At 35.4% G+C, this 25,061-nt stretch overlaps 1 protein-coding gene across 1 annotated transcript in view; it reads left to right on the forward strand.

Moving 5' to 3' along the window:
- AP4E1 (adaptor related protein complex 4 epsilon 1 subunit) overlaps positions 1–25,061 on the forward strand; it is a 68,520-nt gene that overhangs the window by 18,068 nt on the left and 25,391 nt on the right. The window contains exons 6-14 of the mRNA XM_018054192.1: positions 360–519; positions 2,262–2,428; positions 5,337–5,410; positions 12,427–12,549; positions 12,653–12,762; positions 16,463–16,602; positions 17,908–18,020; positions 18,128–18,246; positions 23,463–23,765. Coding sequence (XP_017909681.1) covers positions 360–519; positions 2,262–2,428; positions 5,337–5,410; positions 12,427–12,549; positions 12,653–12,762; positions 16,463–16,602; positions 17,908–18,020; positions 18,128–18,246; positions 23,463–23,765 — 1,309 coding nt within the window. The remainder of the gene's footprint in view (positions 1–359; positions 520–2,261; positions 2,429–5,336; positions 5,411–12,426; positions 12,550–12,652; positions 12,763–16,462; positions 16,603–17,907; positions 18,021–18,127; positions 18,247–23,462; positions 23,766–25,061) is intronic.

Here is a 25,061-nt window from a genome sequence, read left to right on the forward strand (position 1 = left end):
TCCCAATCTTTATAGAGATATGGCTTTCAGAAATGGAATTTGGGAATTAAGGAATTTGTTTATCTTTCTTGCTTTGTTTTGGTTTCAAAAGTAATATGTACTTGTTATCAAAAAATGTTGTAACTAAAGAAATATATAACATGGAGACTTAAAGTCTCTTGAGTTCTTACCTCCTAGAGATAGCCATATTTTATAATTTGGTAAATTAGAATAAAAATTAATAATAAATGGGTAATTCTCTCTCTTTTTTTTAGATTAAAGTAATAGCTGGTATTTTGAATCATCTGGTCCGTAATCTTTTCACCCTAAATGTCTGGTATTTCCAGATGGTTTATTTAGATTTTATTTTTTATCTTTAGGGAGATTATACGAAGAAAAGCTGTTCTGGCATTATATAAATTTTATCTCATTGCTCCTAATCAAGTACAGCATATCCATGTTAAGTTTCGGAAAGCACTTTGTGACAGAGATGTTGGGGTCATGGCTGCTTCCTTGCACATATACCTTAGGATGATTAAGGTAAGTTGACATTTTGAGAAGTTACTGAGTAGCTATCATTAGAAAAATATAACTATGTAATTAAAAGAAAACTCATATTTTTCAGTAAACTGTGTAAGTCACATTTAAGTTTGTATTATTGACCCTTTAATAGTAATTTTTGCATGTTGTTAATAGCATGAGTTGCAGACACATTATAGATTTAGTTTTCTTTTTTAAATGCCTGAAATTTTTTCATGTTATGAAAGAAGCATGGAAAAATGGTAGCTCTGGAAGGTGGTTGAAATTTGCAGATTTGTGGATTTTCAAGAAGTGGCTGCTTTATATACAGCTTCATGGGATACTTACAACAGCTTATAAAAGTGAGGAGAGCTGGTGGGGAATGTGTAAGGCACAATCTGCAGAAGCAGTCCCTAATTGTTTTGGCACCAGAGACCAGTTTCGTGGAAGACAATTTTTGCATGGGTTGGGGAGGGGGAGGGTGATTTTGGGGATGAGTCAAGCACATTATGTTTATTTTGCTCTTTATTCCCATTATTATTACATCAGCTCTACCTCAGATCATCAGGCATTAGATCTCAGAGTTGGGGACTCCTTGTCTATTGTGTTGATTCCATACATTGATTCTGTGTTAGAGGAGGAAAGAGGATTAAATATTATAGTAAAAATTTTTTTCTAAATGGCGATATGGGTTTATACTAACTCAGCCCCAGTGTATTGCCTGAAACCTTTTGTGTCTGAAAGTATATATTGGTGAGAGATTTCATCATACCTCATAATGCTATTGAAATAAATTTAAAATTACACAAAACTGAAAGTTGTCTTTACTTTTAAGCATTGCATGTTCCAAGTAGTATGGTATAAATAGATAATTGATATTAAATCTTATTTTCCTCTAACATTTATTAAACTCTGAGAGAGCTATTATTTCCCTTCTAAAAATTTGTCCCTGATACATATAAAAATTACAGTGAAGAGTCTAACATTCATTTTGAGAATATGTATTTAATTTCCCTAATTCAGGCAGATGGTTACTAGACCATAGTTGTGATCAATTTGTAATGTATATAATGTTGAATCACTGTTGTACACCTGAAACTAGTATAATATTGTGAGTCAACTATACTTCATTAAACAATATAAGATGAAAAAATTTCCCAAGTCTGAGAGAGTAGTCTGATAGATAATGAAGGCACGCTCATTCAGAATCACAGATATGTTTAAATAATATAGAGTTAATTAATTTTTAATACACAGGCTTGCTGATTTGGGGAGTTTTAAATGTTCGAGTAATGTTCGTTGTGCTCTTCCACCCAGAACATAATTTAGTTCAATTACATGGGAAGTCTTTTGCAAACAAAATTGAGAGATTGCAAACAGGCCTTGATTTTCATCTAAAGTAGAGAGATTACTTTTTTTTTTCAGTATGCCAGTTCTTTTCAATTTTTAATTGCTGATCTAGCTATTAAAAGTTCTAAGATGTAATTATCGAACTTTGGAAAGGTAATTAAACTGGTGTGTGGGACAAGTAGGGAATGGTGGAAGCTTTTAGGGGCATGATTCACTTCTGAATCTGGTCACCAGAAGAGTTTCATTGTGGAAGGAATTGCACAAATCAGAGGACTGTTTCATTAAATGTGAACAGGAGACTTCTAAATGAGCATATACTAAGTTAGATTCTGCATAGCATTTCAAGCAGATCTGTTTTATTTTTTGAGATATTGTTATTAACAAAGTTTTTTTGTTTTATTTTTTGAATATAGGAGAATTCATCTGCATATAAAGACTTGACTGGGAGTTTTGTAACGATTTTGAAGCAAGTGGTTGGAGGAAAGCTCCCAGTAGATTTCAATTACCACAGTGTACCAGCACCATGGTTACAAATTCAGTTGTTGAGAATACTAGGACTTCTAGGAAAAGATGATCAAAGGTAAACTCTTCTAAGTAAATTTGATATTTTTAGGCTTTAGTCATGTAGAGGTTCATGATAAACCAGATTCTCCCAAAGCTTAGTTGACTTAGTAGTGATAAGTAGGCCACTGTAAGAAGTGTATAAATTCAGCTTGTTGAGATAATCCTGGCTTTCTGCTTATCTAAGTCCACTCACAGAAAAAGTTACCTTTGGAGCTCCATATCTTCTGTGAAACTCTGAATCATTCTAGTTTGGAAGTTGGGAAGCTTTTTTATAAAAAGCCAGATTATAAATATTTTAGACTTTGTGGGCTATATGTTGTCTGTTGCAACGTGTTAACTCTGCTGTGGTATATAGCTCAAAAGCAGCCATAGATAGTATGTAAATAAATTAGCACAGCTCAGTTCCAGAAAACTTTATGGATGTTAAAACTTGAATTTCATATAAACTTTATGTGTCATGAAATATTCTTTTGATTTTTTTTAACCATTTAAAAGTGTAAAAACCATTTTAGCCTATAGCCAATATAAAAATAGACATCTGGCCAGATTAGGCATGCAGACTGTAGTTTGCTGACACTATTGCTATAGTGGAACAATTCATTTTGTCTGAATTACTTTTTTAGGCAATAATTTTATGAAACTTTTTATGCATGTCTTTCTAATTACATATATGTTTTGTAACTTTTAATTTTGCTCTAGTTTTTTAAACTTACAGAAAATTTCCAAGAATAATACAGGGAGCTCTCTACCTAGATTCATCAGTTATTTATATGTTTTATCATTCTTTCTATCTCTTCCTGTATGTGCATGTGTGCACCCATTATTTTTATTTAAATTTTTTTTCTGAGCTGTTTGAAAGCAACTCGATTTATTCCCCTCAAGAGCAAGGACCATTGGCTGAAGTCCCTGATGTGTTTCTATCTTGAGAACATATTATTAATCAGATTCTGACTGTAGAGATATGGTTTTGTTTTATACAGTAAGGTACATGTATTTGCTAATTCTTTAGTCTTGCCATACTACCGGATTGTCCTCCAGGCTATTGCTCCTGGTAAAGCCCTCTCAGCTTCAAGTCAGAATCCATCTTTGGTGAGCTCCTAATGAACACCAGCTGGGCTGTATCACTCTTGGTATTGCTATTTTCCTTTTTTCTATATTTATGAATCTCAACCTTGATTGAAGCCTGGGGTGAAAACCTGGAGTTGGTGGAGCAGACGCACACATTAGAAATGTTTGTCCATTGTGGAGCTCTAGTTGAAGCTCACTAGAATTGTTTTAAAACCATTAATTTCATAGTAATGCATTCAGATCTCATTGGTCCAAAAAGATTTAATGCCATCATATGTTGTCAGAAAGTTACTTTGTAGGTTTAGTGAATTTACTAAATTCATTAACTCATTATCATCCTTTGCTTCAAGGATGAATTTGGAGAATACATACGAAAATGAATATGTTTACAGAGTTCAGAGAGCTCAGTTGAATAGAAATCAGGCTTAATTAAATGAGTAAAGAATATATCTCCTTTACAGTGTTATGGACATTAAAATGTTTTCTCCCTTTTTGTCCCAACTCTAACGAGGTTTTATGTTAACATGTATTTCTTAAGACATGATATGCTCAATTTGGCAAAGTAAAAATGTTATAACAGGATTCTAATATATTTAATTGTAAGTATTAATTTACTGCAAAAGTCTTACATTTATGGTCTTTTATATCTATTTGAATATTTTTTATAGCATTCTGCTTCTTAGTTTATTAACATTCAGCTCAATCATGTCTGCAAATGTTTCCACATTTTGTGTGGTTAATTATAACTCCTACATTGACTTTTAAAATTGGGAAATTATACTGTAATGTTAAGTGTAGAATTACCAGATTTTTTGGGAGGAATATTTGTAATGTCTACTGTATGATTGTTGTCTGTGAAAGAAATGCTTACATAATAAAATGAGGGATTTAAAAATATGGTTCTGAATTCTCAGTTGATATGTATACTTCAGTTAAGGTGCAGTAAAAGTACACGCACTTCAAATTGAGTTTTATAGCTGTATATTTTTTTAAAAAAGACATTTTCTCAGAAACTTGTAACATACATGATAGATAATTTGTATAGCCCAAGATTATTTTGATCTTTTTGTTTTGTAGTATAGTTTTTCTATAAGAAACTACTGTGTATTTCTTTGTTGATGGTGCCTTTTTTCTATTAGTGCTTTTTGATTTTATAAAACATACAAAAATATCAGCTGAGAAGCCATATTTTTCACCATTGGCCTTTTAGAGAGGACTTTTACCTGGAGAAAAGGCGTAGTAGCAGAGTGCTAGGGGTCTATAAGACACTGCATTTTTGTATAGTTTCTACCTCAATTCAGTTACTCTAACTGTAATCTGTGACCATAAAGACATAGAATGGTATTAATTTGTTAATTTCACAAAAATATAATTTCTTTAAATGAAAGTTAAAATTTTCTCTCTGAAGAACCTACTGCTGCTCAAAGAAAGAATGATACTTGAATATTTTTTAAAAAATAAGTATTTAAAATACATATACTGTCTGGAATAATCTAGATATGTGAAGTGTTACTATAGTAACTTTAAACAGGTAAAAATATTATATTACAAAGAAAATGATAAAAGATAAGAGTGTTCAATCAAATGAAAACCGTATTTAAAGTAGGTACAGATTGAGGAAAGAGTTGATTGACTTTCCTCATTGGCTAGTCAGCTTTGATAAAGCAGAAGGTTAAACTCTTAAAAAAGTGAAAGTGGAATATTTAAGAAGTGAAATTCCCATAACTTCATAAAATGAATTTCTTTCACTTCTTTTCTGTAGATCCTCAGTTTTAAAGAGAGAGAAGTTTGAAAAACTATGTTTTATTGGGTTATAATACTATAATTCTACTGCAAATAAAATATCTTTTAAACAGGACAAGTGAATTAATGTATGATGTTCTTGATGAATCCTTACGAAGAGCTGAGTTAAATCACAATGTCACATATGGTAGGTAATATTTTTGTAAATGCTGCTCTAATAATGTTTTCAGTATTATAGCTAAATCTGTGTTAGAATACTGTGAATTCCAGTAAATTTTAAATGTTAATTTTTAAGGTGGTTTTGGGTTATTATTTTTCATTGAAAGTATTAAATAATAAAAATAATTTGAAATTATGGCATTGTTTTAAATGTTGACATAAATTGACTATTATAATTGTCTCTCTTTTAAGACTTCATTTTTAAAGAGAATTGTCTCTTTACTGAAAATGTTCAATAGATGATTCAACAATCAAACATCTGACAGTGAAGATAACCCAGTAGATCTATTCCGTACTTAAGAAAACAGTTTTCAAATAAAGCAATCTGTCATCTAGTCACCAAATATTTAAGGTTTTATTATTTATTAGTCCCTGTGCGAGATGCTTAGAATACAGTTGTGAACAAAACAGTCTTATCATTGAGCTCATAGCCTAGAGAGATGGAAAGGGACAGGTACTATGAATGTTACAGAGGCAAATTACAGGGTACTGTGGAGCATAGAGCAGCTATTCTTAGTTGAGCAGAAGGATAAGGAAGGCTTTTCTAAAAAAGTGATAGATAAGACAACTAAAGGTTGAATTTGAGATAGATAAGAGTATATAGACGTGGAATAATGAACTTTGTAATGAAGAGAGAGCATCTGTTTATGTTAAACACAATTTTAAAAAGTCTTTTAGTGATAGGAAACAAGACTAAAATGTGGGAGGAGGGAGAACTGAGAAAAGTAACTAGTCTTAATAGCCAGAAAAAGAACTCTTAGTTCTTTATTGATCAGCTTGAGAAAGCTTATTGAAGAAAGTGGGATATTTTGAGATATTTAAGAGATAGAAGTAAAACAGTTTGAATTTTGCCTACTATGGAGATGAGCAGTAGAAGAAGTATTGAGAAATAAAACTCAAATGAGAAGTCATTTCTTAATCTGGTGAAATACCATGAAATAGCGGATAGAGAGGAGTATTTGTTCTTTCAGGCAATGATAAATTGCAAAAATCTTAAAGAATAATGGTTGTAGAAACGTAGAGTAGACTAGAGGGCAGAAGTTGAACTGGTTTTAACTGTAATAAAATTGAAGAAAGGATTGAAGGAAGGATTGCATCTGTAAAACTAGTATAGAAAAAGTAATGTACATGGTAGTGAATTGTGATAGTAAATTTTGAAGGATAAATTTATGTTTTGCATGTATAAATGGTAGCTAAGGTAACAAGCATGGTGTTCATTTATTCAACCAGTATTTATTGAATTCTTACAAAACAAAACCTTAATTTTTAAACTAGATACAGATTGAGGAAAGAGTTGATTTACTTACATATTCCTCCCTGCTAAATGTGGGAGATTAAAGGAAAAATCAGGTAGACACAGGCCCTGCCCTTCTAAGTGTATAGTATAATGAACAGTTGATGTCATCTAGGATCTTACTGGACTTACCAGGTGGCGCTAGTGGTAAAGAACCCGCCTGTCAATGTAGGAGATGTAAGAGACTGCAGGTTCGATCTCAGGGTTGGGAAGATCCCCTGGAGGAGGGCATAGCAACCCACTCCTGGATTCTGTAGAATCCCATGGACAGAGGAGCCTGGCGGGCTACAGCACGCACACAGGATCTTATGTAATGAGAAGAATAAGGCATCAGAGGTAAGGATGATCCTTATTGAGGCAGGTGGTTTGGCTAGGAGCCATCGGAATAATCCAAAGTAGTGTCAGAATTTTTCCAGGCAGCTAAAGTAAATTAAAAAGTTGTTTGAGATATAATTATTTTATTGGATAGGTAATATATGCACATGGTTCAGAATCAAAAAGTACGAAAGGGTATACAGTGAACAGTAAAGTGTCCCTTCAACCCTTATCACCCACTCCTGTAGATAACTGCTGTTACCTGTTCCTTTCGATTTAGAGAATATTGTATACCTGAGGAAATAGTTTTAATGTTCTCCATTAGGACATCCTTCTTTTATTAAGATTGACGAGACCAATGCTAAGGACGAGACCAATGCTAACAATTTGTTTCTTTGTAGTCTGCCAGTCCAGTGTTTAACCTTGCCAGAGAAACTTAGTTTCTGTTTTCTTTTTTCCTTTATTTACTTCTCTTTGTTCTGCATTTCCCCCCATATTTGTACCGATACAGGTTATAGCTTACATTTATCAGTGGTAGAGTATTCTCTGCTGCTAAGTCACTTCAGTCGTGTCCGACTCTGTGCGACCCCATAGACGGCAGCCCACCAGGCTCCCCCGTCCCTGGGATTCTCCAGGCAAGAACACTGGAGTGGGTTGCCATTTCCTTCTCCAATGCATGGAAGTGAAAAGTCAAAGCGAAGTCGCTCAGTCGTGTCCAACCCTCAGCGACCCCATGGACTGCAACATACCAGGCTCCTCCGTCCATGGGATTTTCCAGGCAATGGTACTGGAGTGGGGTGCCATTGCTGTCTCTTAACATAAATATTTTATATTAATATAAACTTAATATACATATTTTATTGCTTAAACATATGAATATTAAATTATAAACTTCATAAGGTCCGGGACTATCTCTGTCTTATTGGCTAGCATATCCCAGTATCTGGCACTGGGTTAATCAGTAATACATTTTAATTGAGTTAATAGAAGAGAAAGTTATTTTACTTTTGATCAATTAGCTCATTGGCTTTCAGTCTTAATACTTTCCAAACCATATTTTAATTTAAGTTTCAGTATTATAACTTACCTTAGTGTCAAATCAAGAAATAAATTCTATCAGAGCCATTTAGAGTGTATCTGCTATGTGCCAGGCATTGTAAAGTGATATAGAGGATATGAGGAAGTATAAAATGTAAGCTTTGCCTTCAAGGAGTTTACAGTATAATGGAGGAGATAACTTATTTATGAAGGCATAATAGTAGTATAAGGCAGAATGTAAAGGGGGAGGTAAAGGGAATAAGTATTACAGGATTCCAGAGGTGGTTAAGATCACACTGGGCTTCAGGGCACCTAAAGATTTATTGATGTAATAGGACCTTGAAAGATAGGATTGAGATAGCCAGAAAGGAGGTTAAAAGCAGTTTTAGGCAAAGGGAACATGAAAGAAGGTGCAGAAGTAGGGGTGTTTAAAACCCCCCACTGTTTCAGAAAACAGTGACTTGCCAGCTTGATTGGACAGTTAATAGTGGGAGCAGTGGGGAGGGTGTATTGCGGACGTCTATGGCAGCCACAGGTGTTTGGATTTTATACTGTATAAATACGGAGATATGGAATAGTTTTGGGCAGGAAACTGATAAGATGAGAAGGACATTTTTAGTAAACTATTTAGTAAACTGAAAGATAATATGAAATATAAGGGATAGAACCATTGAAAGTAGATAGAAGTACTTTAGGTGTACTCTACCCACTAAGTACACCTAAAAACTCTGAACATTATATGTAAAATAAACACATGAGACTCTGAAACATGGATAAATGAAGGTAGACTGATGAGGGACATTGGCATGTAAGGAATGATTCCAAGGTTAGTACCCTGGGTTTTCTTTTTGCCTTGTATACCCCAGACTGGGTTCTGGAGAGCCAGCAGTCTGAAAATGCCAGCAGGTGTAGACAAAAATGCCCTGAAAAAAGCCTATACTCTAGCCAGAGGACTCAGGCCAAAAGGATGGGCTGCAGTCCACGGGATTGCTAAGAGTCGGACATGACTTCACTTTCACTTTTATGCATTGGAGAAGGAAATGGCAACCCACTCCAGTGTTCTTGCCTGGAGAATCCCAGGAACGGAGGAGCCTGGTGGGCTGCCATCTATGGGGTCACACAGAGTTGGACACGACTGAAGCAACTTAGCAGCGGCAGCAGCAGCAGCAAGATGGAAAACTTTTAGACAATAGTTTTTCTATTGCAGTCAAGCACCACATAGAAAAAACTATGGACTACCCAGAGCAGCAAAGGCTGAATGAAGAATCAAGATTTCCATCCTCATCAGGTGTAATGAGGTACCCCAACCCATGGAGCTGGTGGTGAAGACCAAGAGGGCAGCTGCAGTTTGATCCCTGCCGTATGTCAAGAGGGACCCTCCCTGGCATTGCCAGTGGAGATGATGTGGGAAGCCTGGGTTTTACATCATCAAGGAACAGAGAACAATGAGGTACCCCTCCCATCTTTCCTGGGGTGGTGGTAGAGGAAACTTGTCCTCAGTACAGGTCACATCGGGAGCAGTACCAGGTGCCCCTTCCTCTCCCAGACAGGATACCCTCATCCCCCATCCAGAAGGATCCAGCATCCCCTGCCATTCCAAGTATTAAAGGAGGCAGAATGGAGAAACTGGACTACAACCCTCATTGGCTGGTACCCCCATCTCCTTGCCAGAGTGGTGACAGTAGATAACTTATTTAAAATGGAAGTTAAGTCTAGTCTGAAGGATAATCAGTAGAATTCCTCAAATTTTGTACATAATCCTACCCAAAATATCTATGATAAAGCCACAGTGTGTCACAAATGTTAGAACATTATTAATTTGGTAATTTTTACTTAATGGTATTTTGGTTATGACCTGGGTTGCTCTGGAGGAGTAAGCAAAACTCCACATTGCATTTTTTCCTTTAGAAGTCCTCAGGGCCACTTTTGTTTTAACCACTGCAGTGAGGAGACAGTGGAGTGACTGCTTTTTGTCTTTGGACTTAGACTTTTGTAGAGTTGGAGTATAAACAGTCTTAACCTCTAAATTATTTTAAAATAATTAAAAAACCTATATTTATTTGAGGTCATTTATGTCTAAGTTGACAAGTGTATTTTTTGAACTATTAATTTTATTCTATATCTAAACTAGCAGTACTTTTAGGTTTTGTGTAGGTTGTATAGGTTTCTGTCATATATTCTCCTTTTTTTTTAACCTTTAAAAATGTAATTGTACATTTAAAACTAATAATTTTATATATCAATTATATCTCAGAAAATATAAAAATCATCCTTAGTTCACAGTTTACAAAGATAGGCTGAAGGCTAGGTTTAATGGTATTTTGCCTACTCCTGACTTAGTTGATTAATTAATTGACCAAGGCTTTCTTTTCATGAAGTCATAAAGTCAACTTTAAAAAAAACTTTTTCTTTGAAAACAAATCTATTAAAAAAAAGAATTTTATTTATTATTTTGGCTATGCTGGGTCTTTATCGCTGTGAGGGCTTTTATCTAGTTGCTGGGAGTGAGGGCTGCTCTTCAGTTGCGGTCGGAGGGCTTATGATTGTGGTGGCTTCCCTTGTTGGGGAGCACAGGCTCTAGGGTGCATGGGCTTCGGTAGTTGGGGCACGTGGGCTCAGTAGTTGCAGTTCCTGGGCTCTGGAGCACAGGCTCAATAGTTGTGGTGCAGGGGCTTAGTTGTTCTGCAGCATGTAGTCTTCCTGGGCCAGGGGTTTGGTAGGCAAATTCTTTACCACTGAGCCACTGGGGAGGTCCAAAGTCAACTTTTTTTCATAGCACAGAGTAAAGACTTTACAGCATAATATCTGTAAAGATCTTTTTAGGTTCAGTTAACTTTATAGGTTTTCCTTTAATTAAAGTTGATTCACTTCTTAAAGAAATGTTTATTTCTTAAAAATGCTTATTTCTAATCTCTCCTCTTTCCTTATTTATATTTATTTTAGTAAAACTTTTTACCCAAAAAGTTTATGTGTATCAGTTGTTAGGCAACTTAGCAGTGTAAAAACATAGCTAGTTGAATATTCAGGCTCTATTTTATATCTTGTACATGAATAAATGTTTGATTGTTGTGTTTTAAACTTTTGGAAAAAGGGCAGAAGTGATTCAAAGATATGATATGCTTCAACCGTGTGTGTTAGTTGCTCAGTTGTGTCTGACTCTTTGTGACCCAGTGGACTGTAGCCTGCCAGGCTCCTCTGTCCATGGGATGAATTCTCCAGGGCAAGAATACTGGAGTTGGTTGCCATTCCCGTCTCAAGGGGATCTTCCTGAGCCAGGGATTGAACTGGGGTCTCCTGCATTGCAGGCAGATTCTTTACCATCTAAGCAACCAGGGAAGCCCTCAACTGTGTAGTTGAACTGTTTTTTAAGTCCGCTTATTTTGTTTAATGGTGCCTAAATGATTCTTCTTTACCATGACCAAGCTCCAGCTCTTTGACTCTTGATCTGTAAGAGAGTTTGAAAATATTTTAGTGTCCATTTTGATCATCTATTATAGTTATCAGATCTTTGATGAGACTAGAAAATCAAATTTGAGCACTATCAAGATGTTCAGTAGATTTTCTGTAACCTTAGAGGTTAATTTTTAAAAAGTGACTCGCGTTTTGAGTACAAAATTTTTGAAATAAATGCTATAGGACCCTAAAATGATTATACTGAACTAAACCACATTGAAATAAACTACATACCAGCTTCTGTGTAAAAGTGGTAGAAACTGCCTGAGAATAACTTATTTTGAAGCATTCAAGGGGTGTTGGAAGTATCTATTTATATAGGAATAATGAATATATTATTTATGTGCCCATTAGAATGTGAGTTCCTTGAGGGTAAGGGTTTTTGTCTCTGCTGTATTCATACTAGTAGAACAATGTCTGACTCATAGGAGGTTTCAGAAAATACTTGTTGCGTGGATGAATATATCATTCTTATCTTTTTTTTTAAGAAATTATGAACAATTTAAGTAACTAAAACGTTTCCCATTGAAACATAAAAACATGATTTCCAAATTGATTCAACTTGTAATATGTCTCTTAGAAGAAGCTGTTTTAGTTCTATGGACTGTTGAATTGCCCTTTTCATATAAATACTTCCTCCATCTTCAAATAACATTCTTATCTTTTAATATATATAGTTCTCTCTAAATCGTACTGTGGCAACATAATCCTAACAACTGTATAAAGCCTGAAAATAGTAAAATTCTTATCTTTGAAAAATTTCCATAAGATTTTTGACTAAAACTGACCTTCTGATTAGTTTGTTTTGTTAGGAGTTCTACACAGATATATTTTTTATTATGGCTTAATATGATCTTTGAAGTTATAATATTTTATTTTTCTAGCTATTCTGTTTGAATGTGTACATACAGTCTATTCTATTTATCCTAAATCGGAATTGCTTGAGAAGGCTGCCAAATGCATTGGAAAGTTTGTTCTGTCACCTAAAATAAATCTCAAATATTTAGGTAAGATGATTGGTTCTTTTGATGGAAATTACCAAGAGAGCTTTTTGAAATTTGCTGAATATTTGTTTTAACTCACTTTATGTTATTTAATCTTTGTTTCTAGGACTGAAGGCTCTTACTTATGTTATCCAACAGGATCCCACTCTGGCTCTTCAACATCAGATGACAATAATTGAATGCTTAGATCATCCTGATCCCATTATTAAAAGAGAGGTAAACTGGTATTTTGAGTAGTGTAGGTGAAATGTTAAAATTTTTAAACGTTTTGTTGGTCTTATGCAGAGAGATGAAAATTATGGGCATGTGCACATGTGTGTATTTTAACTTTTGAATGCATTTTATTTTTTCTACTGAAGTTTAAGGGACTTTTCTAAAAAGTACTTGTATCAATAACCACAAGAATGGTTTTAAATTGTGAGTTGGAGAAGTTAGGAAGGTGTAACTAGGTGGTGCTAATGGTAAAGAACCCCCACTGCCAATGCAGGAGACAGAAGAGACATGAGTTTGATCCTGGGTCAGGAAGATCCCCCAGAGGAGGGCATGGCAACCCACTCCAGTATTCTTACCTGGAGAATCCCATGGACAGAAGAGTCTGGTGGGCTACAGTCCATAGGGTTGCAAAGAGTTGGACGCAACTGAAGTGACAGCACGCATGCATGCACACACCTGTATAGGATTCCTTATTAAGGAATCTTGTTGGTGTAAGGATTGTATCAGTAGAAGACCAGAATTCTGTTTCCAGTTCTTCCTATTAGTATAATTTTGACATAATTTATGATAATTAATTTTTTCATTATTTTCCTTAACATCTACTCTATTCCTTATTGAATCTGTAGGAATGTTGATAGAATTAATAAAGATAGGGACTTCCCTGGTGTTTCAGTGGTTGGGACTCCATGCTACTGCTGCAGGGGCACACGTTCAATCTCTGCTCAGGAAGTTAAGATCCTACATGCTGCATGGTGTGGCCAAAAAAATAAAAAGAATTAATAAAGATACCCCTAAACTGTTTTGAACTTCTTGGAAGGAAAGGTGTATAAATCTACTTTTTTCAACTTTTTCCATTTATAAAATTGCTTCAGTATTTGCTTGGGTGTTCTAGATAGATCTGGTAATTCTCATGTAGAGACATGATTCTATGCCTTCATTTAAAATGGTTTATGGGACCTAATTAAGAAGAGTGATTGTTTTATTTCTGATTTTAAAAATAATGAAAATGAAAAGATAAATTCTGGTAAACATCTAAATTATTTAAAAGCAATAAATTAAAAGTTTATTGAAAGAACATTATTACATTGAATAACTATAATTTTACAAAAATAAGATTATGAATGTTGAATTCTAAAGGTACTATTTTTGAAATACTGTTTCTGAGAAATTGCCATCTACATATATGCAATATATATGCATATATATTTTGGATTCATAGTTTTGATCTTCTAAAAAATGTTGAATGAATGAATCCAGAAAGTTTATGGATGATTTCTATGTGTAGACATTGTAGAAAAATGCGAAGATGCCAAGGGACAGTAACAAATAATTATATGACTCTTCTACTTTGAACGGATAGAGAGCATGCATTTTCTTTGTGTGGTTAAGTTGTATGTTGAACAGGGTTGACTTGGGTACAGTTTTCTTAGTTCCGTGCTTAATTATTGGGATTCAATCTAAAAATGAGAGTTAAAGAGAAACAGACAACTTATAAAATTATCAGGTCTGGTCTGCAGTGAGAAAAGTAGTTTGAATTCTTTGGGGAGGATACTGAGCATCAGTGGTGCCCAAAGAAGGCACTGTAGTACTGTTTCCTCAATTCCATTGTCATTTCTAACCTCCATCAGTAATTATGTGGCAAGAACTTTGGTCCTGGGGTATGGAGTGACCTGTTACTTGGGTCTGGGATTCTCTTTTACCTGATTGTATTACCTTTCTTTCATAACAAGAAAAAAGAAAGCATGAAGGAGTTAATAGAAAAGACCTTCTGCCATGCAGTTCCTAATACCATGCCCCATTCTGTCCTGGAAATGCTAAGTTTCATGGTCTTAGAGTAGGAATTAAATTTGGTATAGATTATCTTAAAATACATGGCTTACAGAGCCTACAGGAAGGATGTCTGAAGCAGGTTTATAAGTGGAAAGCTAGTGATGGGGGATCTGTGTATTTATAGATTTTAAATGGTGTTAAGGATTAACTGGAACAGTTTAAAAAATTCAAAATCTGTTATCCTTTGTACTTGAAATCCTGGGTATAAGGATTGAAAAATTAGGAAGAACCCTAAGAAATCTGAACAGATTTAACAAGTAGGGTATATAGAAATTCTTTTACAACTAATATTGTTGATCCTGAAATGCTAGTAAAGGATGCTTTCTTATTGTTGCCCTTTGTTTCATACTGATTTCTGGGAACTATGATATTTGTGGAACCTTAATGTAGGGCCTCAGAAAGCCAGGTAAATGGGAGTTTACTCTGGTACTGGTTTTCCTTCATCTTACTTGAGGCAGCAAGAGGTGTATTCCTCAGCACTGAGAAAGCCATAAAACAGTTCTTCCTTGCTATCTGAGATTCTGAAAGTAGGCCTTGCTGCACTTTGAAGTGCTTGTGCTACCTTATCCATCCATGAGAGACCATTTGCCTTTAGCTGACAGATACACTCAAGTGCACTTTTCTGTTTGGGAAGTATGGAAAAGCATTTTGGAATACTGGATTTTTGTATATGTATGTATGTATACACAAACACACACACATGCATAGTATGCAGGCATATGTAATGTAGGCTTAGACGCTTACTCCTTGGAAGGAAAGTTATGACCAACCTAGACGGCATATTAAAAAGCAGAGATATTACTTTGCCAACAAAGGTCTGTCTAGTCAAGGCTCTGGTTTTTCCAGTAGTCATGTATGGATGTGAGAGGTGGACTATAAAGAAAGCTGAGCACCGAAGAATTGATGCTTTTGAACTGTGGTGTTGGAGAAGACTCTTGAAAGTCCCTTGGATTGCAAGGAGATCCAGCCAGTCCATCCTAAAGGAGATCAGTCCTGGGTGTTCATTGGAAGGACTGATGTTGAAGCTGAAACTCCAATACTTTGGCCACCTCATGCGAAGAGCTGACTTGTTTGAAAAGACCCTGATGCTAGGAAAGATTGAAGGCAGGAGAAGGGGATGACAGAGGATGAGATGGCTGGATGACATCACTGACTCTATGGACATGAGTTTGGGTAACCTTCAGGAGCTGGTGATGGACAGGGAGGCCTGCCTTGCTGCAGTCCATGGGGTTGCAAAGAGTTGGACATGACTGAGCGACTGAACTGAACTGAACTGAAGAAGCTGTTACATTTTTAGAAAATATATATAAACCTTTTAACTTTTCGGTGTTTGCATGGCCTGTCAATGTAGAGATGTCAGATCATAATTATCTATATCAGTCGAAGGGTTTTAGACTTTTGAATTGATTATGATTCCTTTTTTTCAACAATGGTTTTACCTTTCTTAAGTTCTATTCTGGTTAAAATGTTTATTTCTTGAGTGCCTGTTAACTGCCCAGTAGAGCTACATAAAAGTGGAAGAATCAATTATTATAAACCTTTGAAAGTGAAAGTTGCTCAGTTGTGTCCAACTTTTTGTGACCCTATGGACTGTACTGTCAATGGATTCTCTAGGCCAGAATACTGGAGTGGGCAGCCTTTCTCTTTTTCCAGGGGATCTTTTGAACCCAGGTCTTTGGCATTGCAGATAGATTCTTTACCAGCTGAACCACCAGGGAAGCCTAAGAATACTGGAGTGGGTAGCCTATCCCTTTTCCAGGGGATCTTTCCAACCCAGGAATCAAAGCGGGGTATAAACCTTTATGTTACAGTATTTATTGGCATTATTATGCATAGTTTTATAATACTGCTTTTGTTTTTCTTTCTTAAATAGACTCTGGAACTTCTTTACAGAATTACTAATGCTCAGAATATAACAGTGATTGTCCAGAAAATGCTTGAATATTTACATCAGAGCAAAGAAGAATATATTATCGTCAATTTGGTTGGAAAAATAGCTGAGCTGGCTGAGAAATATCTTTTGGGCCCCGAGTCATAAAACACTTTTTAGTTACACAATGACTTTATCTATTTATTTTTCAAAAAAAAATGTTTTTCCTTTTTTTTAACTGAATTTTTTTTATCACTGAAAGCATTTTGTATTGAGGTAGAGCCGATTAACAATGTTGTGATAGTTTCAGGTGAACAGTGAAGGGACTCAGCCATATATATCCATGTATCCATTCTCCCTCAAACCCCCGTCCCATCCAGGCTGGCACATAACATTGAGCAGAGTTCCATGTGCTATAAAATAGTTTTTTGTTTGTTATCTATTTTAAGTATAGCAGTGTGTTACACAGTGACTTTAAATTGATTGGTATAGACATAGTCACTTGTAGGGGTGAAGTTCAGAGGCCCGGCAATAACTTCCATTCCTGATGTTCGAGCCTTTCTTATTGTTAAAAACAAAAGGTTGTGTAGACTTCCTGGGGGATGACTTTTTTCCTGGTTCTTTTTATTCTACTGGGCCGTATTATCAACAGGAGTATACAGGAATCTCTTTGATTCTTCTTTTATCCCTCCTTGTCTTTGACTTTACTTCCTACCCAGTCCCTGAGTAAAAGTTCTTGTTGTTTGGGGGAGACTGGTGAGGATATCAGTATGCTAAAATTTGCTTATTTGGGAATAAGCATAATTGCTTATACTGGGAATGGTCACAAACTCCACATGTTACTTTTCTTCACATTTGTTTTTAAAAATTCAGATGAACTTTACAGGCCCCAAGGTTACTCAACATTCTTTTTAAGATGTTTGTTGTTTAAATCTAATATTGAATGAATGAATGAGTAATGTCAGTCAAATTGTCTTGGAATGCTTAAATATAGTTTTGTCCTCGCCAGTGCTATAGCCCTGGCTAGCAGAGTGGTAGAATTTTAGAACTGAAGAGGAACAGATTAGAAAAGAGGGTAAACAATTGTTCAGAAAGACATATCACAACACTTAACCTCTCTGAAGTGCATATCATTTTCCATTATGTGTTAGTCCACAGTCAGCTGGAATATTTCTTTCAGTTATTTCACATTTAACTGAGTGCCTATTATGTCCAAGATACGGTGCTAGATAAAGCAACATGAACTGGTTTACTAAGTTTACTGAATAAGCTTTACTGAACACCTATTTTATACAAAGCTAGAGTATAGAAAAATTTTTTGGCAGAAGTTAAAATTATAAATGCCAAACTGGGATGAATTGAGGGTTATTTTTGTAAAGATTGATTCAGAAAGGGTAATTTTAATAAGTGGCATTTGGAAGTGTACTTGTTCTTAACACTGTGGACACATATGCTCCTGATAATGCGTGGTTTATTCAGACAATGAATGCTGTATTTTCAGTGGGAGGAGATGTGATGCATCCTGATATTCCCAATAACTTTTTGAGACTGCTAGCAGAAGGTTAGTAAACTATTGCATTCTGCAAAGATTTTAAAATTAAATGTTTTTATTACAGAGTCCTTGGAGAATTTAATGGAAATTAAAATGGTATATCAATTCCTTTGTAGGTTTTGATGATGAAACAGAAAATCAACAATTAAGACTTTATGCAGTTCAGTCTTATCTTACTTTACTAGATATGGAAAATGTGTTCTATCCACAGAGATTTCTTCAAGTTATGAGTTGGGTAAGCAAAGTACATTGACTCACAAATGTTTGTAATAATTTTTATAAAGACAAATACTAATAATGTATTTCTTCAGAAATCATTTATTTCAGATCTGTTAACTCCTTCAGCTGCTGATTTTCTTTCCCAGTGGCTATGTTCTATCACTTACCTATTTACTTGCGTATTCATTCTCTCTGCCATCTTACTTAAATAGTCTTTTAAATATGGGTATTTATTTAGATGCCTGTCTGTGTACAATGCATTTGTTGTGAATCTATATATGAATATGTGAATACTCATGAAGCTGTGGTATGCTACCTTTCCATTGTTGCATAATCATGTTACCACAAACTTAAAACAACATACATTTTGTTGTCTCACAGTTTCTGTGGGTTAGGAGTTCAGGTATGGCTTAGCTGGGTTTTCTGCTTAAGGCTTTTTAAGGTTGCAATCTAGGTGTCCCTTGGGGCTGCTGTTTCATCTGAAACTTGATTAGTAAAGGATCTGCTTCCAGGCTCACGTGTGGTTGTTGGCAGAAATCAGTTTCTTGTAGCTCTAAGGCTGAAGGTTTGATGTTCAGACTGTTGACTGTTGGCTGCCCTTGGCTCCAAGAGTTGTCCTCAATTTCTTGCCATGTGGGCCTCCCTACATGGTGGCTTGCTTCCTCAGAGCCTGCAAGGGAGATCATCTCTTTGCAAAGTGAGGTTACAATTTTGTAGAGTATAAATTTACATAATCATATACATCCTGTCACCTTCGTATATTCTTTCCTGTGCATGTGAATGAGCATTTCTCTAGGGGGTGATTTGGAGAAGTGCATCTCTGGGTCATAGGATGTTCACACTTTAATATTTTATGGTTTTGTCAAATGTTAGTATGTTAAATTTTACCCAGACTTTTATTTAAGAATTCTTTTCTCATCTATTAGAAAGGTGAAAAAGTTGCATAATAAATACCCCTGTACTGTTCATCTAGATTCCCAGTGAATGTTTTTAACCACCTTGCTTTATCTACATCTCTATATATAGCTGGATCTATGTATATACAGTTTGTTTTGTTGAGCCAGTTTAAATTGAGTTGCAGACATCATAACGCTTCCCCTATAAAAGAATTCAATATAAATCTCCCAAGAGTCACATTCTGCTGCTGCTGCTGCTAAGTCGCTTCAGTTGTGTCCGACTCTGTGCGACCCCATGGACGGCCTCCCACCAGGCTCCCCCATTCCTGGGATTCTCCAGGCAAGAACACTGGAGTGGGTTGCCATTTCCTTCTCCAATGCAGAAAAGTGAAAGTGGAGTTGCTCAGTCATGTCTGACTCTTAGCAACCCCATGGACTGCAGCCTACCAGGCTCCTCTGTCCATGGGATTTTCTAGGCAAGAGTACATATTCATATTAATCCAGTTGTCCAAAATAATGTCTCTTATGACTATTTTTCTATTCCTCCTTACCCCATATCCAGTCAAGGTTCACAAATTGCATTTAGTTTTTCTTTTAGCCTCTTTATTTTACAGTGATCCTAATTTTTTTTGTTTGTTTGTTTTCATGACATTGTTATTTTTTTTTGATGAATACTGTTGACTTGTAAAAAGTCCAGCATTCTGAATTGGACTATATCTGGTTCAGGTAAACATTTTAGCAAAAATACAACATTGCCAATATGTACTTCCCACTACATCGTATCAAGATGTATATAATATCAGTTCCTCCAATTATTGGTGCTTGTTAATTTCTTTGGTTAAGATAGCAATCTTCGTATTCTCTCCATTGTAAAGGTGCAATTTCTTATTACTAATTTAGAACTAATCTGTGAGGTGATTCTGTGAGACTGTGTGAACATCTGTTCTTCAGCTGTCTTTCATCAGTGGTTTTAGCATTGATAATCTTTTCCTAAATTGATTGCTGTATTTGGTAACCATTTGTATATGTTCATATATCTAGAGTGTTTCTTTTTCTACAGCATACAAATCCTGTACGTGTTTTGTTAGATTTATACTTAGATACAGATGGTCCCTGATTTAAGATAGTTCAGGTTAGGGTTAGGGTTAGGGTTATGGTTCGGGTTCTGGCGATGCGAAAGTGATACAAATTTAGGAGAAACTTCAAATTCTTTTTTTTAATTGAAGTATAGTTGACTTACAGTATTAATATTAGTTTCAAGTGTACAGCATATTGATTCTTTTTTTTGCAAATTATATTCCATTAAGGTTATTATAAGATTATGGGCCTAATTTCCTGTACTGTTCAGTACATCCTTGTTGCTTATCTATTTTATACATAGCAGTTTGTATCTCTGAATCCCTTATGCCTAACTTGCTCCTCCCCCCTTCCCTCCCTCGTTCCACTGGTAACCACTGTTTTTTTTTTTTTAATTTATTGAATATAGTTGATTTACAGTGTGTGTTAATTTCTAGCATACAGCAAAGTGATTCAGTTATACATATACATACATATTCTTTTCCATTATGATTTATTATAAGATTTTGAATATAGTTCCCAGTGCTATACAGTAGGACATTGTTATTTATCTATTTTATATATAGTAGTTTGTATAGGCTAATCCCAAATTCCTAATTTATATCTCCCCTATCCCCTTCCCTCTTTGATAACCATAAGTTTGTTTTCTCTGTGAGTCTGTTTCTTAGATAAATTGGTTTTTGTCACATTTTAGATTCCACATACAAGTGATATCATGTGGTATTTGTCTTTTTCTTTCTCACTTGGTTCACCTAGTATGATAATTTCTAGTTCCATCCATGTTGCTTCAAATAGCATTATTTTATTCTTTTTTATGGCTGAGTAGTATTCCAGTGTGTGTGTGTGTGTGTGTGTGTGTGTGTGTGTGTGTGTGTGTGTGTATCTTCTTTATCCTTTCAGTATGTTGATGGACATTAAGGTGGCTTCCATATCTTGACTATTGTAAATAGTGCTGCACTGAACACTGGGATGCATGTATCTTTTCGAATTATGGTTTCCTCTGGATATATATGCCCAGGAGTTAAGTTGCTAGATTATATTGGCAGCTCTTTTGTATTTTTTAAAGAAACATCCATACTGTTTTCTATAGTGGCTTCACCAATTTAAATTCCCACCAGTCATGTAGAAGGGTTCCCTTGTGTCCACATTCTCTCCAGCATTTGTTTTTTGTAGACTTTTTGAGAATAGTCATTCTCACAGGTGTGAGGTAATATCTCACTGAGGTTTTTGATTTGCTTTTCTCTAATAATTAGTGATGTTGAGTATCTTTTCTTGTGCCTGTTAGCCAGCTTTATGTCTTTGGAAAAATGTCTATTCAGGTCTTCTGCTCATTTTTTCACTGAGTTGTCTTGTTGATACTGAGTTGTATGGATTGTTTGTATATTTTGGAAATTAAGTCCTTGTTGGTTTCATTGTTTGCAAATACTTTCTCCCATTCTGTAGGTTGTCTTTTCATTTTGTTGATGGTTTCCTTTAGTGTGCAAAAGCTTTTAAGTTTAATTAGGTCCCATTTGTTTATTTTTGCCTTAGTAGACAGATCCAAGAAAATATTGTTACAATTTATGTTAAAGAATGTTCTTTTCTAGGAGTTGTATGATTCAGGTCTTACAATTAGACCATTAATCCATTTTGAGTTTATTTTTGTATGTGATGTGAGGAAATGTTATAGTCTTATTGTTTTACATGCAGCAGTCTAGTTTTCCCAGCACCACTTATTGAAGAGACTGTTCCTTTCTCTATCTTAGTCTTGCCTCCTTTTTCATAGATTAGTGGTTTATTTCTGTATTTTGATGTTATACTCTACAGTGTTGCTAAATTCACTTATTAATCTAGAATTTTTTTTTTGTAGATTTCTTGAGACTGTGTTAAGAATTTTTGCATTTCTGTTTATGGGGGATGTTCTTTTTTTTTCCCTTTTTTTTTGTTTTGTTTTTTTTTCCCTACTCTATTTGGTTTTAGTATCAAGGTCATACTGGCTTCATAGACTGTTAGGGAGTGTTCTTTCCTCTTTTATTTAATGGAAAGATAGGGTGTTGTTTTGTCTTTAAGTGTCTTGAAAATTTCCTGTTGTCCTTCCTGTTACTGATTTTAGTTTGTTGTCAGAGAAAATACTCTTAAGATTTCAGTTCTTTTAAGTCTCTTGAGGTTTATTTTATGGCCTAAGATATAGTCTGTCTTGTTAAATGTTCTATGGGTGCTCAAAAAGTATTCTGCTTATAGTTGGGTGGTGTGTTCTATAGATGTTGATTAAATTCTTTTGGTGATGGTATTGAGACCTGAATAAGTTAGATGTAGAAAAGAGACTGTGTAACATAGATCTTTGTTCCTCAAAGTCTCTGTGTGGATCATCTGTATCAGAATCAGATGGTATTTGTTCAGAATGTGTATTGTAGATCCCCACCACAGACATACTAAATCAGATTATCTGGGAGTAGAGTCAGAAATCTGTATTTTTGTGAAACATTTCAGGTGGCTCTTACGCATGCTAGTGTGTGGTAACCACTTATTAAATGGTTATTGGAAAATAGTAACAGAATGTGAAAGTGCTTGTAAAAACCAACATCCAAACTGGAAGTTCAGAAGAAAGCTAACTTGTAAAGATATGATACTTTATATATTGTTAATAATAAAAATGTGAAAGTCCTTTTTGTATTCACTTCCAGTTCATGTTGTTGTTGTTCAGTTGCTTAGTCATATCTGACTCTTTGTGACCCTATGGACTGTAGCTTGCCAGGCTCCTCTGTCCATAGAATATTCCATGCAAGAATACTGGAGTGGGTTGCCATTTCCTTCTCCCCAATTCATGGTGTAATTTTGACCTAAAATATGCAATTTTATTTTTAATAATTTTTGTACTGTGAGAATATGCTTGCTGCTGCTGCTAAGTCACTTCAGTCGTGTCCGACTCTATGCGACCCCACAGACGGCAGCCCATCAGGCTTCCCCATCCCTGGGATTCTCCAGGCAAGAATACTGGAGTGGGTTGCCACTTCCTTCTCCAGTGCATGAAAGGAAAAAGTGAAAGTGAAGTCGCTCAGTCGTGTCCGACTCTTAGCGACCTCATGGACTGCAGCCTACCAGGCTCCTCAGTCCATGGATTTTCCAGGTAAGAGTACTGGAGTGGGGTGCCATTGCCTTCTCCAGAGAATATGCTTAGTATAGATTAAATTTACTCTGCAGACACTTTGTTTAGATTTCTGAATATAATTGCTGTCTAACTTGATGTTTGCATATATTCATTACTTTGTTTTACTTACAGGTGTTAGGGGAGTATTCCTATCTGTTAAATAAGGAAACACCAGAGGAAGTTATAACCAAGCTCTACAAGTTACTTATGAATGACTCCATTTCTTCAGAAACAAAAGCCTGGATAATAGCTGCTGTGACCAAGTTAACACCCCAAGCACACTCTTCTAATATAGTTGAGAGATTAATCCAGGAATTTACCACATCTTTGGATACTTGCTTGAGACAGCATGCATTTGAATTAAAACACTTGCATGAGAATGTAAAATTGATGAAGAGCTTACTTCCACTTGATAAGAGTTGTGAAGACATGGTGGTAAGACATCTGCATTCTGTCTTTTTAAGGGTTGCATTGTGTTTAAAAAGAATAATTCTTGCATTTGAGATATATCAATAATGTACCAGAATGTAATTTCTGTAGCACTTAAGATGAAGGTTGGCATTTTTCTCATGTTAGTGTGAGAGAGCATTTGAGAGCTTCTATTCAGTTGTTGTTGTTCAGTCGCTAAGTTGTGTCTGACTCTGCGACCCCATGAACTGCAGCACTCCAGGCTTCCTTGTCCTTCATTATCTCCCTGAATTTGCTCAAACTCATGTCTATTGAGTGAGTGATGCCATCCAACCGTCTCATCCTCTGTTGCCCCCTTCTCCTCTAGTTCAGTAGTGATCCTAAATAGTAAGGAAGACTCATCTGTTCTGGAGAACTGCTGTGGAAGGAGTTTATATTCTGTGACAATCTCTTTTAACATGTAATAATTTGAGAAATTAAAAATTTTATCTCCTTCGAACTTCTCTAATATATCATTTTATTATTACTCTCTTTGAGAATGTAAGAAAAGTTTTTCTCCATTTTATTTTATGGATCTACCATCTAAATCTTTACTACTTTGGAAACTGATCACTCACCTTTCCTTCTCCTACCTGCTTTCAGCACCTCCCCCTTTTAGGCAAAGCACTTAGTTACATTTCACTTCAAGTTTTCCCTCAGATTGGTGTAAATCTGAAAACTTCGAGGAGAAAGTCAGATTTTTCAGATTTTTATGTTAGATGTCATATTCTAGAGGAGAGGATGGGCATTCCTACTAATTACGATTCAGATGGAGATGCAGGTTTGATCTCTGGCGAGGGAGATCCCCTGGAGGAGGAAATGTCATTCCCGTATTATTAACTGAAGAATCCCATGGACAGATGAACCTGGCTATAGTGGATAGGGTTGCAAAGAGTCGGGCATGACTGAAGTGACTAAGCACATTCATGGCTTGTATTCATTTTGAACCTTTGTTCATTAATTTTTTTCATTAGCTCCTCATGGGCAGAGGCCTTGGTTTAACATTCCTGAGACTGTATGAATACATATGCTATTAAGCTAGTTAGTAACTCTACTTCTCTTTCTATCAGTGAAAGAGAAGGATGATGACATAGCTTCATCTATTTAAGAATCTTATCAAAACAAAACTTTTCCAAATTCAGAGTGTGAGATGCCAATTAAATTTTTGAGAATTACTTGCATTTCTAAATTATCTGAGCTGATTGTATATACTTAGCTAAATCAGGAGAAGCAGATTTGTGGTTTCTGAGGTTGTTATTGCTGTATCCTCTTGTGTATCTTGTT

This window comes from Capra hircus, chromosome 10, assembly GCF_001704415.2.
Source record: "Capra hircus breed San Clemente chromosome 10, ASM170441v1, whole genome shotgun sequence".
NCBI lineage: Eukaryota > Metazoa > Chordata > Mammalia > Artiodactyla > Bovidae > Capra > Capra hircus.